The following is a 15176-nucleotide window of genomic DNA, read 5'->3' on the forward strand; positions in this document are numbered from 1 at the left end:
GGAAGCCCACAAGCAAGGCGACTGCAGCAGCATTATCCTACCTGTATTCCACAGCACCCCTAATATAATAAGCATGCTCCTCTGATCCTGGAGAGAATAGGTATGCATCACGACTAGCATTCATTTTGACTAGTAGCCATGAATACCCCTCTCCTCCATGAACATGACAACTCCCCTCTTCAAGCCTTCCAAGTTCGTTTTTTATGATGACTAGGAGACTCTGTTTCCTTTCCTTTGGGTCAGGTGATGTGGGAGATTTGTGATCAAATGGCTTGGCGTTTTCATTTTTTGCTTTAAAGCAGCCATGGAGAACAGTGCTTGTGTCAATGGGAAAGGGAGGTTAACCGTTTCCCAGCCCCCTGTCCTAAATTGGCCCTTTCCTCAAAACTGCAGTCATGCGCTTTTTAATCTTTGTGCTGAAAGCCAGGAAGCATTTTGATGGCTGGGCTCAGTTTCCGAGTACAATATCCTTCCCTGTGGAAGGGTGGGAGAAAATATATGTATAAATAAGTTCACTGAAAAAGATAATGATGCTAGGAAAAGAGGAAGGTAGTAGGAAAAGAGGAAGACCCAAAATGAGATGGATTGACTCAATAAAGGAAGCAAGTCTGTTAGTGATAAAATATTTCCAATTCATAGGGTCGCCATAAGTCAGAAGCAACTTGACGGCACATAACACACATAAGTAGGTGCATCTGAACCAAATCAGAGTCCAGCTTTTATTAAAACCATAAAACTTATAACACATGGAAAATAGAGACTGTGTTTCTTCCAGACTCCTCGTTTTACATGGCTATCAATTTCTGTTAGGGCTGCATTTGCTGTGTGTGTGTGTTGGTCAATGCAAATTGCCAGTGTGTTAGATTTTCTAATAAAAGAGGCGGGGGAGTCAGAATCTCTAAGCCGCTGTATCAGTGTCAGATGTTCACATTTTATTGACGTAGATGGAACATTTCTCTCCAACTTCTCAAAACATCGTAGGTAGATACAGCTGCCCTGGCTGTGTTTGGGTGCTTCTCCCTCTCTTCAAAACTTCTAGGTGGAGTCAGCTGTGTTTACAGCAACATTATCTTCTCATAAATTAAACACCACGCGGAGAACTTGACTCATTCGATCTCCTGAATCGTTACGCTAGTTCGGCTCTTCAAGGCTGCTTGATACCTGCAAGATACTTAAACTCTCTCCCTGTATATGTGTGTGTGTAAAGTGCCGTCAAGTCGCTTCCGACTCAGGACGACCCTATGAATCAAAGTCCTCCAAAACATCCTATCTTTAACAGATCTTGCAAATTGAGGGCCGTGACTTCCTTTATTGAGTCAATCCACCTCTTGTTGGGCCTTCTTTTCCTGCTACCCTCAACTTTTCCTATCATTATTGTCTTCTCCAGTGACTCTTGTCTTCTCATAATGTGACTATGGTGCTACTGGACTCTTGCTCTTTTCTACTGCTGTTGACAGACTAACATGGCTATCCATCATGATCTGTCTGTCTGTCCGTCTGTCTGAATTTGAAGTGCTGAGACCGCAATCCCGCCTAAGAGGGACAACAATAGAAATGTAAAAAATAAGAGATTGAACAGCCCACTTAGTAAATAAACACAATCTTAAAACCGGAAAAGAAAAAATGTTGTCCAAAGAATCTCTTGTAGTAATTTAAAAGTAAATGTTTGTGGTGGTTTGTCAAATGGCCTAGCCCTACAAATGCCTTAAAAAAATACAGAAAATACCTTAGAGTTAAATCATCCAGGGCTTGTCTTAATCTTTGAAATTTCCATTTTATTTATGTTGCAGTTAGAACTGTATCCAAATATTATTGTTATCACACAACCTTTATTGGCATAAATTATTGTTATCATTATCGTCATCCTCATCCTCAAGATTTTTATCCCGCCTTTATTGCCCCCATGTAGCTCTTTATTGCCCCCATTAGACTCCAAGAAATTAAGACATACAAATTCCAAATCTCACCTTCAAAGCAATCAAATATTTGAAAAGTGTCACTTGGAGGAAGGCAGGGAGCTGTTCCTGTCGACAGCAGAGGATAGGACTTGTATTAATGGGTGTCCATTACAGGCAGAAATATACTGGCTGGACAATAGGAAAAAGTTTTTTTTTATAGTAGGAGTAGTTCAGCAGTGGAATCGGCTACCTAGGGATGTGGTGAGCTCACCCTCACTTCCAGTCTTCAAGCAGTGGCTGGACAAGCATGTGTCAGGGATGCTCTAGGCCAGTGGTTCTCAACCTGCGGGTCGGGACCCCCAGGGGGGTCGCGAAGTGTTTTCTGGGGGGTCGCCGCCACTGTCCTGGGACAGCCCCCATCCCGGGCTGTCCAGGACTAACCCAGACGCCCTGTAACTCTGATCCGTCCGCGAGGGCAGGGAAGACCCCAAGCACAGAGGTGAGGAACTGGCCGACCGACAGCCAGAAGGAGCCGGGCTGCAGAGACGCGCCGGCGTGCCACCGCACACCAGCTGTAGCCCCGCTGCCCAGCTGAGAGGCGGGCGGGCCAGCCCTGGGCGCGGTTGCACCTGCACCGGGCGGATGATGCGGCAGGATGTGTGGGAGGCCGAGGAAGCTCCCCTGGCTCGGCCAGTTCAGGTCTCGGAGGAGAAGGGGGCGGTCCCCCTTGAGGCCGCTACAGCCACGTTGTTTTCACTTTTAGCCGTGCTCGGGTGGGGCGGGAGCTTCAGCCTGGAATCCAAGTGCGCATGTCTGTAGTGTGGCTTCGCTTTTCTGCCCTGAGTCATCAGTTCCGCTCTGCCCTGAGTCATCAGTTCCGCTCTGGCAAGGCCAAGGGGGAGAGAGTCGAGGTGCATGCGCAGTTCGGGATTTCCCCCTCGAGCGCGCAGGTTCGGTGAGGTGCAGAAGGAGTGGTGACTGGCGGAGGGGAGAAAAAGGCACGAAAAGTCCGAGCGGGATAAGCGGCCCTCGGCTCTTTCCTGGCCCTTTGCTCTCGTGAGGTCATTAAACGGAGCTCAGCTTTGAAGGATAACTGCAGTTCTGTGCACAAGCAGTGTCCCAGTCACAAGAGAGGGGGTTTCCTCGCAAGAGCCCCGGCCTGCTTGGAAGAGTTTTTGGGGAGAGAGGGAAGGACAAGGAACGCAGTGCATGCTCAGAGGCACTCTTTCCTCCGTGCCAGGAAAGGTTGCCGCGCCACACAGTCACAGCCGCTGCGCAACAGGTGGTAGTACCGTTTGCTTGTTTGTTTTAAACTTTAAAATTTAAAGTAATTATATATATGGATACCCTGGACTGCCAAAAAAAACCAAATGTGTTTTCTTTATCCTATTGAAAATGTCATTTATGCAAATTTATAAAAATTTATGAAAATTTATGCAAATGTGACGAGGGTCACAGGTTACTTGGCAATTGTAAAAGGGGGTCGCGACTCGAAAAAGGTTGAGAACCACTGCTCTAGGCTGATCCTGCACTGAAGAGGAGGTTGGACTAGATGGCCTCTATGGACCCTTCAAACTCTATATTTCTATGATTCTATAAAACCAACCAACAAACACATCATTAAAACAAGAGATAAACCAGTTTCAAACATTGGGGAGGAAGGGGAATTACTGAGTGAAGAAGAAGAGTTGGTTTTTATATGCCGACTTTCTCTGCCAAATAAGGTAGACTCAAACCGGCTTACAATCACCTACCTTCCCCTCCCCACAACAGACACCCTGTGAGGTAGGTGGGGCTGAGAGATCTCCAAGAGAACTGTGACTAGCCCAAGGTCACCCAGCAGGCTTCATGTGTAGGAGTGGGGAAACCAACCTGGCTCACCAGATTAGCCTCCGCCGCTCATGTGGAGGAGTGGGGAATCAAACCCAGTTCTCCAGATTAGAGTCCACCGCACCAAACCACCGCTCTTAACCACTACACCACACTGGCTCTCCCAAGCGAAACCAAGCAAATCCCAAGTGAAACCAAAAAGACTTGGGTATGTTGGATATTGAGATATAGCGATCATTTGCAGTTCAGGTTTTCCTTTGTGGCCGAGTGAATCCAGACATACAAAAAAGAGTGCTATTGTGTAAGGACAGCACAATATCTAGCAGCATGTGAGTGCAGCCTAGACCTTGGACTAATACAAACACTTGATCAAGAATATTGACTGTTGTCATTAGGGGAGGGGCTGTGGTGCAGTAGTAGAACGTCAGTTTTGCATGCAGAAGGTCCCAGGGACGTAGTGGTTAAGAGCGGCGGACTCTAACCTGGAGAACCGTGTTTGATTCCCCACTCCTCCACATGAAGCCAGCTGGGTGACCTTGGGCCAGTCACAGTTCTCTCAGAACTCTCTCAGCCCCACCGACCTCACAAGGTGTCTGTTGTGGGGAAGGGAAGGGTAGGTGATTTTAAACCGGTTTGAAACTCCTTAATGGTACAGAAAAGCGGGGTATAAAAACCTTATTCAGTCCCCCAACGTCTCCAGTTGGAAGGAGCGAACAGCATGGTGTAGTGGTTAAGAGCGGTGGACTCTGTTCTGGAGAACTGGGTTTGATTCCCCACTCCTCCACATGAGCGGCGGAGACTAATCTGGTGAGCCGGGTTGGTTTCCCCACGCCTGCACATGAAGCCAGCTGGGTAACCTTGGGCTAGTCACAGCTCTCTTACAGCTCTCTCAGCTCCACTTATCTCACAGGGTGTCTGTTGTGAGGAGGGGAAGGGAAGGCGATTGTAAGCTGGTTTGATTCTTCGTTAAGTGGTAGAGAAAGTCGGCATATAAAAACCAACTCTTCCTCCTCCTCCTCCTCCAAAACCTCTCCCTGAGAACCCATGGACCTGCTTCCGGTCAGCGTAGCCGAGACTGACCTTGACAGATAAAAGAGTCTGTTTCCACTTCATGTGTAGGCATGATAACAGGATGTGGGCTTTTAACTGAATGTTCCTAGCACTGAGAGTCTTACTCACCAATTTTGTCTCTCTTGAAGATCACCTGCTTCCATTTGAAGCTACTCCATGTGCTGTGGCTCACGAAAGCTCATACCCTACCAGAGAATATTTCTGTTAGTCTTTAAGGTGCTACTGGACTCTTGCCCTTTTCTACTACTGCGGACAGACTAACACGGCTACCCACTGTGAATTATCTCCACGTGCTTAGGCCTTTTTAAAGCTGGCGCAATTTTCTCTCTGAAGAGATGCGTTGCACTCCTCTTTTTTTAAATATTTTTTTATTATTTTCAAATTGGTTTACAATCTTAATTATTTTTCAATTCACAAAATACATAATATAAAAGATTTCTATCTTATCTCTAAGCAAGTATATATATTTAACTTCCCCTCTCCCCTCCTCAGTCCATTTAATATCCATGTTTCTCTCTTTGTATTCAGTTCTAATTCATTATAATAAACCAAATCTGTCAATCCTACAATAGATTTTTTAATTTTGGTAATTTAATTACTCCTAACATTTTGAATTAGATCAATTCGGTCGGGTTTGACCTAGAACAGTATGTTTTCATTCAGGGATGAACATTAATTCTTGTGGAACTTGGAATGAACGTTAATTCCTTTTGGGACCTGTTGCTTTTTGTTTAAGTATACAATATATTTTGATTTATTGATGAACTTATATGAATGAAGATTGCAGTATCTTATACCATTGTATTTGAGTCATTTGTATTTTAAGAGCCACGTGCTGTTGTTTATTAGTACCTGGAGGTTGGCAACCCTACCAGTGACTGTAATTGAAAGGATTGCAGCATCTGAACATGGAGGCTCCACGTAGTCGTAGTGGCTAAATGCACTTGGCTAACCCGTCCTCCATAAATGTGTTTAGTCCTCTTCTAAAGCCAACCAAACTAGCTGCCAGAATTATACCCTGTGGCAGTGAATTCTGCAAATAAGTAAATGAAACAATGCTAGCCCTACCCCTGCCTACACGTGTCTTTTAATCATTTTAGTGGCTTGAAAGGAGATCAGAAACTGCTGTGTGAGCTTACAGAAAGCTTCCTTACCCTGCCTACGCAGAGGTGATTCTTTGCTGAGGGTGATTGCCCTACTTACAAGCTCCCCTGCAACTAGTAGTAGGGTTGCCAACCTCCAGACAGGGACTTGGGACCTCCTGGAATTACAACGGATCTCCAGGCAACAGAAATCTGTTCCCCTGGAGAAGATGGAAGCTTTGAAGGGTGGACTTTTATTTGCTTATAGCTCACTGAGGTCCCTCCCCAAACCCCACTCTTCTCCCCCAAATCTTCGGAAATATCCCAAACTGGACTTGACGACCCTAGGTAATATCCATTTATTCCCCCCCGCCGCCCATCTTTCATTTACAGGCAACCCTCACCTTATTGTGCTTTGTTTTATTGCGCTCCACAGATATTGTGTTTTTGAGCAAGTCTTGTTGGCACCATTTTCCCAACAGCACGTGCTCGCTTCATGTCCCTGTGTCACACTTTAGTAATTTTTAACAATATTCCAAACTTTTTCATTATTATTTCAGTACATTTTTTTAGACCTAATGTTATTGCACACTTAATAGACTACTCACAGTAATAGACTACAGCAGCGGTTTCCAAACTTTTTGAGTCATGGAGCCCTTTTCAGGAGAGAAATTCGTCACTGAGCACTAATTTTAACCTAACACCTATATACTAAACCGAACGACAGTAGTGTTTTTCTTTCCAATCTCTTCACGGAGCGCTAGGAGATGTTTTGCGGAGCACCAAGTGCTCCGTGGAGCACAGTTGGGGAACCCCTGGACTACAGTACAGTGTAAACTTAACTTTTATATGCACAGGGAAACAAAAACAAAAAAATTGTGCGACTCGCTTTATTGCGATATGCGCTTTATTGCTTTTGTCTGGAACTAGGGCTGCCAGGTCGGGATTGTGTGTGCGTGCGCCGGAGCGTGTGCGCCTTTTCCTCTTAGTTTGAGTGGTAAAGCGGCCCTTTACCACTAAGAGGAAAAGGCCCCTTGCGAGACGGCACTTCCAGTTGTAAACTGGAAGTGCCGTGCGCGTGGTGTGTACACGCACATGCATGTTTGCCCACTGACCCTCAAGTGGTCGGCGGGCAGAGGGGCGAATTGCTGGGGGTTTGCCCACCACCACTGGGCACCTGGCAACCCTATCTGGAACCAAACCCGCAATATTGGTCTGGGCTGATTCTGCTATATCATCTTCTACCTCCGAATTTTTTCAGTGCACTTATTGACCAGATCACCACGTTCTCAGGCCTTCTTGGCTTGGCATCACATTTCCTTTTTCATCAACCACGTCAATGCATTATTTATCAGATTCATAATCCGTTCTCCGCAGGGTAGACCGGGCTCAGGGTGACTGACATAAATATAGATTATAAGGTTAAAACATGTTAAAACAGTTAAAACAATAATTAAGGACCAGCCCATACAGTCAGTAATATTCATGATGCATACCTATTCTCTCTAGTATCAGAGGAGCATGCCGAATATATTAGGTGCTGTGGAATACAGGCAGGATGGTGCTGCTGCAGTCATCTTGTTTGTGGGCTTCCTAGAGGCCCCTGGTTGGCCACGGTGTGAACAGACCGCTGGACTCGATGGGCCTGGGTCTGATCCAGCAGGGCCTTTCTTATGTTCTTATGTTAGTACAACCCCTGATGGGCACAGTTGTGCCATACCCTTTTGTCTATAGTCAGATACAAGCATAACTCTAGGGCAAATCAGCCAGATCAGCACTGAAGACTGGCAACTGTTCATGATGTGAAGCAGTTAATCTTTAGACCATGGATCGTTCTTGCTCATCTGCTGGACTTGATGGGCCTCAGTCTGATCCAGCAGGGCCTTTCTTATGTTCTTATTATATTAGGTGCTGTGAAACACAGGCAGGACGATGCTGCTGCAGTCGTCTTGCTTGTGGGCTTCCTAGGGGCACCCTGGTTGGCCACTGTGTGAACAGACTTGTGCTGGACTTGATGGGCCTCGGTCTGATCCAGCAAGGCCTTTCTTAGGTTCTTACAATCACCTATACCCAAAAGGCGCTGCTATTGTCAAATATAAGCCATGGCACTACTTCTGCTCTGAACCCCAAGGGGTGGGATAGATGCTACGTAAATTATTCTTATGAAGCCAAGGCATAATCTTTTTTTATAGCCTGGGATTTTGCCCAGCTCTGCAAATAGCTGCTGCACTAAGCTTTGCGCTTGGTCATTAAATAGGAGCCGTCACCAGGGTGGAACTCCCGATACACTTTGAGCAAGCGGAACATCTGATGGCTTCTTCTACTTTGCAAATTGATTTTTATGGCTTTGTTTTCTTCCTCTTAATGCACATCAGCAGCATTTAAATGCTTCGGAAGATCATGATCTTGGGGGAAACGCCGTGGCAGAGAGAGATGGGTGAATCCAAGCCAAAGCAAAAAGAAATTTGGCTCGACGTAGCATGCTTGTGTTGAGGGGGAGGGAAGCGTTGGGACCATTCACTGCGTGTTGCAAACTGCTGTACGATTGGTCTTAACTGTGTGAAAAGGTCTCTGGAGAGGTGGGTATTCATTTCTTTTAAAAATATATTTTTTATTAAAAAAATTCAAAAAGAAAACACACATAACATATTCATTCACATGCATACAGTATAATCAGTCTTCTAGGGATTTCGTTTTGAATTAGTTGTTCATATCAAGCTGGATACTTATTTAATTAATGATCTGTCTAAATCCTTTATCTATATTACCACTGCATTTCTAGCTATCTTATCAATATGATACTTAATACAATTCATATCTTCCATTCTATAGGTTACTTTTATTCTCCGTCTGCTGCTCCAAACTAGACTATTTCTTATACAAATCTACTGCCTTATATAAATCTACTGCCTTTATATCACTGTTCTTTTATGCATGGGTATGCCTTCGCCCTTCTTTGCTAAGTCATAATTTTGACTTTATAGTCAAAATAAAGCCCCTATTTCTTCTGGAATTCTTCCATGGTTTTGCCATTCACCAAATTAGATAATTTCGCCATTACTGCGTATCCTGCCATTTTATCTTGCTGTTTTCCCAGTTCTGGAGTTTCTTCTTGCACGGGGTGTTCATTTCTGAAGTAAGCATGTGCCGCCCGCTTTCACACAGCTGTCATTTTTCTTCTTCAAATGGCAAATTGCTGTTTCCTTGAGGGAGTTTGCAAGACTGCTGTTCTCCACTCGTCCAAGCAGCTGTCCAACCTATCATCGGGACTGACTCTCCAATGAAGAGTTGGACTGCATGGGTAAAGGCCAAGCGATCCTCTGAGTCACCCGCCAAAAGGCAAGGTTCTTCCACTGAGCAGCCATGCACAAACCGACTGATCAAACCACAGTATTTTATTTTACTTATATAGGTTTTTGATACTCCACCTTTCTCCCTGGGGCTTCAGACAGGTTATGCAGAGTTAAGTCAATACAATCAGCAGGCTGAGGCATCTAGTAAACAAGCCATAGCATATGGATGGTAGAAATCTGGAACCAATCAGAAATATGAAAACTGGACTGAAGCAAAGCATAAGAGAGCCAGCGTGGTGTGGTGGTTAAGAGCTGTGGACTCTGTTCTGGAGAACCGGGTTTGATTCCCCCACTCCTCCACATGAGCAGTGGAGGCTACTCTGGTGAACTGGATTTGTTTCCCCACTCCTACACGTGAAGCCAGCTGAGTGACCTTGGGCTAGTCACAGCTCTCTCAGCCCTACCTACTTCACAGGGTGTCTGTTGTGGGGAAGGGAAGGTGATTGTAAGCTGGTTTGATTCTTCCTTATGTGGTAGAGAAAGTCAGTATATAAACTCTTCTTCAAATGGCATGTTTCAATATCTGGATAATGAACACATGATGAACCTATTGGGGATCTCAGTAAACGGGATGGTGAGGCCTATTGGGGATCCCAGTAAATAGGATGGCATGACAATCTATTGGCTGGCTAAAATCAGACCACTAGGCCATTTAGTTCAGCATGGTCTTCTTTAGCAATGAGTTTTCCAGGGTCTCGGGCAAAGAAAGGTTTTTCCCAACACCTTTTTCCTGAGATCCTTTACCTGCAGATTTCAAGTGCTGGATCTGGGAACCCCCAGACACAAAGCAGCTGCCTTGCTACCTAGTTAAAATAATTGAACTAATTTAACAGCCCCACCCTACACTTCAAAGGTTACGTAGCATTAATTAATTAATGCACTTGTTTACTTCATTTATATCCTGCCTTTCTCCGTAGTGGGAGCCCAAACCAGTTCTCCTATCTCTCCATTTTATCTTCATAGCAACCCTGAGACTGCAAGTGCGTGACTGACCCAAGGTCACCCAGCAAACTTCCATAGCAGAGTGGGATTTGAACCTGGGTCTCCCGGATTCTAATCCAGCACTCTAACTAGTACACAGTTCTGGCCCTAATTAGACTCAGCTAGTCCTCGGGTCATTATGTTGGTTTAGTATCCTTAAATAAACTTGCAGATTACCCAAAATAATCATCTGAAATGTCTTTTTTGAGAACAGTTTGGAGGAAGGGTGCAGTGTCTCGAGTGTGAAATGTTGCGGTTTAATAAACAAAGGCCGCCATTCATCTTTAGTTCATTTGCCATTACCTCGGAAGCCTGGAATAGAGAGTATTCTCTTGTGTTCGTAGTCCCGGTACCAAAAATATCTTCAAAAATTGAATACATTCACATCAGTACTATGAATAATCTGGATGTTTTGACTCTGCGCTGCCTTCTTTCCTTTACTGTGTTGCTTATTGGTAGATGGAAGCTAGAAACAAGAACCCTTTTTTAAATTTTGTTTCCATCGAGCTTCAACCCACATGCGTCTGTATGGCCTATATCCGCATGGGGCGTCCCTTCAGCCTGACCCCCTGATCAATCTAGGGCACATTTTAAAATTTGTGATTAAATGAGTCAGTTGATCTAGTAATATTAACTGGATTAAAGGGGATAAACACGGGACAGAGAATTCACTTTGGATGTTGCATCAGTGGAAGGAGCAGATGGCATGTGACGAACCCGAAAGCCGTTCATGCCGATATCCATAAAGTGTAACCTTCAGACACTTCCTGCCGTTTTGGCACAGCCCTGGAGACTCTGTCCAGCTGTACCAAAATAAGAAACTGAACTACCAATCTTCTCCACACCTGGTTTCTCACTGTTTTATAAAAGTTGATTGCCCAGCTTTGTGCAAAGCAGAGGTATTTTTCTGTTCTACATTTCAAGCAATGGTAGCAAACATGTGTACCTCTGTGTGTGTGGGAGGGGGGGGTTCTTTTTCCAAAATGCACATTTTTAGAATAGAATCATAGAGTTGGAAGGGACCACCAGGGTCATTTAGTCCAACCCCCTGCACAATGCAGGAAATTCACAACTACCCCCCCACCCCCAGTGACCCCTTTCACTTTCTTTTGTCTCTTTTAAAAGAGAGATTGATTACTGCTGCTGCTAATATTATAAGTTGAGTATCCCTTATCCAGACTGGTTGGGCCCAGAAGTGATTCGTACTTTGGATCTTTCCGTATTTTGGAATATTTTCATGTACACAATGAGATACCTTGGGGATGGGACCCAAGTCTATACATGAAATTCATTTAAGTTTTACATACGCTTTATACACTTGGCCTGAATGTAATTTTAAACAATATTTTTTAATAATTTTGTATACATTGAACCATCAGAAAGCAAACAGGCGTGCTGCTGAGGTCCTGTGAAAAATGCCTGCATGCTTGCTCAAAAAGTCTGGTTTTGGGGTCATTCCAGATATTGAATGTCCGGATAAGGGATACTCAACCTGTATTTTCATTTCAGACATTTATTAGCCACCTTTCTTCCTTATGCAGCTCAAGGTGGCTTACAATATAAATAAAATACATAAAATAGAGTATGTAAAAATACATAATTTTTTTCTCTTTGATTTCCCTTTGAAGAGAAATCAACGCACCATGTTGTAACTTTAACCCTTGCGGTTGTTTTATGTTACACATCAAAGGAAGGTGTTCTAGCAGGAGGACAGGAAGGATCGGGGAAACGTTGTCTGCCTCTGAGCATCTACACAGTGAAATGCTCAAATCTTGGCGAAACTCCCTTCCTGCCCCTCCTCTCTTTGAATTTGTCTTTGATCAGGGGAACCCTGTTCTCTTTGTACCGCCCCAGATTGATCATCCCGTTATAAGATCCCGTTTCTTCCTGAAAACAGCTCCCATGTGGGATGGAGGTGCGCTAAAGGTTGTCCCAGTTGTAAAGGACAGTTCTCATTTTATATATATAGAAGAAGAGTTGGTTTTTATACCATGGTTTTCTCTACCTTTAAGAAGTCTCAGACCAGCTCACAATCACCTTCCCTTCCTCTCCCCACAACAGACACCTTGTGAGGTAGGTGGGGCTGAGAGAGATCGGAGAGAACTGTGACTAGCCCAAGGTCACCCAGCAGGCTGCATGTGGAGGAGTGGGGAATCAAACCCAGTTCTCCAGATTAGACTCCACCGCTCTTAACCAATACACCACGCTGGCTTCACAAATCCCTGGCGCCAGGTTGCCATAATGCCTAGAAATTTCATTGTGGAGCCTAGTATTTTCAGCAATTACTGTTGTGTCTCTGAGTGATCCCCTGCAGTACAAAACTCATAAGGACTAGAAGCCTCTGAAACCCATAGCTTTCTTTTTTTGCTTCTAAACTGAGTCTTTTAAGTTCAACCAAGGTAACTAAAATGAGCCTCCACATTCAGAGGCAATAAACCACTGAATCACAGTGCCATGAGGCAACACCAGGAGAAGGCTTTGGCCTCTGTGCCCTGTTGTTGGACCTCCAGAAGAACTGGTTGGCCACTGAGAGAAAGGATGCTCGACTAGATGGACCACTGGTCCGATACCACTGGGCTCTTCTAATTAAGGCCTTGGCCTCTATGCCCTGTTGCGGGCCCTCCAGAGGAACTGGACAGCCACTGTGTGAGACAGGATGCTGGACGAGATGGACCACTGGTCTGCTCCAGCAGGGCTCTTCTGAGGTTCTAATGAAGGCCTCAGCCTCTGTGTCCTGTTGTTGGCTGGCCCTCCAGAGGAACTGGTTGGCCACTGTGTGGGATGGGATGCTGGACTAGATGGACCATTGGTCTGATCCAGCAGGGTTTTTCTTATATTCTAACCAGAAAAAAAAATCTAGATTCTTCTTGCCCTGTTTTTATTATGCTGTTCTATACAAATGTCTGCTTTACCACCACCCATATGCTGCTAAGACAGGAAAGCTTTATGGAAAGCCCGAGTTGACTGAAGCATTAAGCAAGTTGGCCTTTGCTAGCCAAGGAATGCCAGAGCAAGCTGGAGAAGCCAAAATGTGAAAATGAATTTCCTGCATCTTGAAGAGTAATAGCTTTAAGTTCTCAGGGGATAGATGTGTGAAAATAAAGTGTCTAGTTGCAGAATTCCTTTTGGTAGCGGGAACTAATAAATAGGATATTTTAAATATTTTAAATATGGCATAGTTGGCTAAGAGGCGCTAAGCCGGGAAAAGAATTGCAGAAGGGTTACCGTTGATATATAAAGATGCATAGGGTGTTTGAGACTCAACGGTTTGAGACTCACCGGTTGTGGCTAGACAATTTGGGGTTCTGCAGCTTTGTTTTGCTTTCCGAAACGAGGGTATTCCAGGGAGCTGGCCACATCCTTTTGAAAACCACCAAAAAAATCTCCTGGCTGGCTTGAAGTTGGTTCTGTGGCAATCAAGGAAATCACAAGATTGGCTCAGCGATTAGGAAAGGGGTGGTGTGTTTTTGCTTGCTTGGTCAGCATAAAGGCAGTGTGCATTCTTGCATACACAATCACACACACACACATATATATAGACAGGCACAAAATGTCACAGAACAAATTGCAGATGGGCATAAAACTAATTGCCAACTGGCATATCCCGCAGAAGGAGAAGAATTGGTTTTTATATGCTGACTTTCTCTACCACTTAAGGGAGACTCAAACCGGTTTACAATCACCTTCCCTTCCCCTCCCCACAACAGACACCTTGTGAGGTGGGTGGGGCTGAGAGAGTGTGACTAGCCCAAGGTCACCCAAGGTCACGAAGCTGGCTTTGTGTGTAGGAGCGGGGAAACAAATCCAGTTCACCAGATTAGCCTCCGTCGCTCCTGTGGAGGAGTGGGGAATCGAACCCGGTTCTCCAGGTCAGAGTCCACCGCTCCAAACCACCGCTCTTAACCACTACAACACTACACCAGTCCACTCTGTGATCGTTTGGGGCTCATGTGCAGATTGAACACAGGGAATTTGGTGGGCTCTGTGGAATCATACCCTACTGAGGTCCTTCTTGTCCCCAGACCCCATCCTCCCCCTAGCTGCACCCCCACATCCCCAGCATTTGCTCAACCCAGTGTTAGCAACCCTAACCACAGAACACCATGTGAAACTGCCTTTTGCAGCCGCAGATTTGGGCTAGGCCACAGAGGAAGGAATCAGTAGGCAACGCAAAGCTGACTGCAGAACACCAAAGACAGATAGAGATCAAGTCAGCGAGGCAAGGTGCAAATTAGTGAAGAGTGTGTCGGTTTCTCTCTATTTATTTAGTTCTTTTTTATTTACTTTAAAGCCTGCCCTTCTTGCTGGGACTCAAGGCAGATTACACAGTGTAAGTCAATACAGTCAGGAGAATGTGACATTTAATAAACAGTATAATAGGACTAGGATTACAGAAATCTGAAACTAGCAAAAAGTATTAGACACGATGCATTAATGATATGCCATGGAAAAAATAATTACTAGCCTGCTCATCACTAGCTCTCCATAAGCAATGACACAAAAGTTGATAAGGTCACCAGTGGTATTAGGATAATTAATGCTCCAGGCTAAATCAATTAAGCCTGAGTAGGGAAGGCAGGGACCTGCTCCCTGGGTGTAACACTGATCAAAACAATTGACTGGGTATTTTAATGACCTAAAGCGTTCTCCCCCCCTTTCTGTCTCCTCTTTTTAGGATGAGCTCGACCTTACGGATAAGCATAGAGAAGCGATGTTTGCACTCCCCGCTGAAAAGAAATGGCAGATTTACTGCAGCAAGAAGAAGGTAGGCTCCACCGAAAACTAGTTTGCATTCCAAGGTTGTTCTGCGTGTTTCTCAAACTGATCCAAAAGACAGGGGAAAATTCCATGGGATTTGTGGAATTGTTCTGAAAAAGACCAGTACACTGACTGGTGCGCACGGTGTTCCCTCTGACATGCAGTGTTTCATCCCCCTAAAAACCCTTGGACGCTAAGCAGGG

General features: G+C 44.9%; 1 protein-coding gene across 2 annotated transcripts in view; it reads left to right on the forward strand.

The window, feature by feature from the left end:
* Positions 1-15176, forward strand: part of DAAM1 (dishevelled associated activator of morphogenesis 1) — a 127012-nt gene that overhangs the window by 8324 nt on the left and 103512 nt on the right. For both annotated transcript variants that reach the window (XM_056851524.1, XM_056851525.1), the window contains exon 2: positions 14891-14980. In XM_056851524.1, the coding sequence (XP_056707502.1) occupies positions 14891-14980 (90 nt within the window). The remainder of the gene's footprint in view (positions 1-14890; positions 14981-15176) is intronic.

Source organism: Euleptes europaea, chromosome 6, assembly GCF_029931775.1.
Source record: "Euleptes europaea isolate rEulEur1 chromosome 6, rEulEur1.hap1, whole genome shotgun sequence".
NCBI lineage: Eukaryota > Metazoa > Chordata > Lepidosauria > Squamata > Sphaerodactylidae > Euleptes > Euleptes europaea.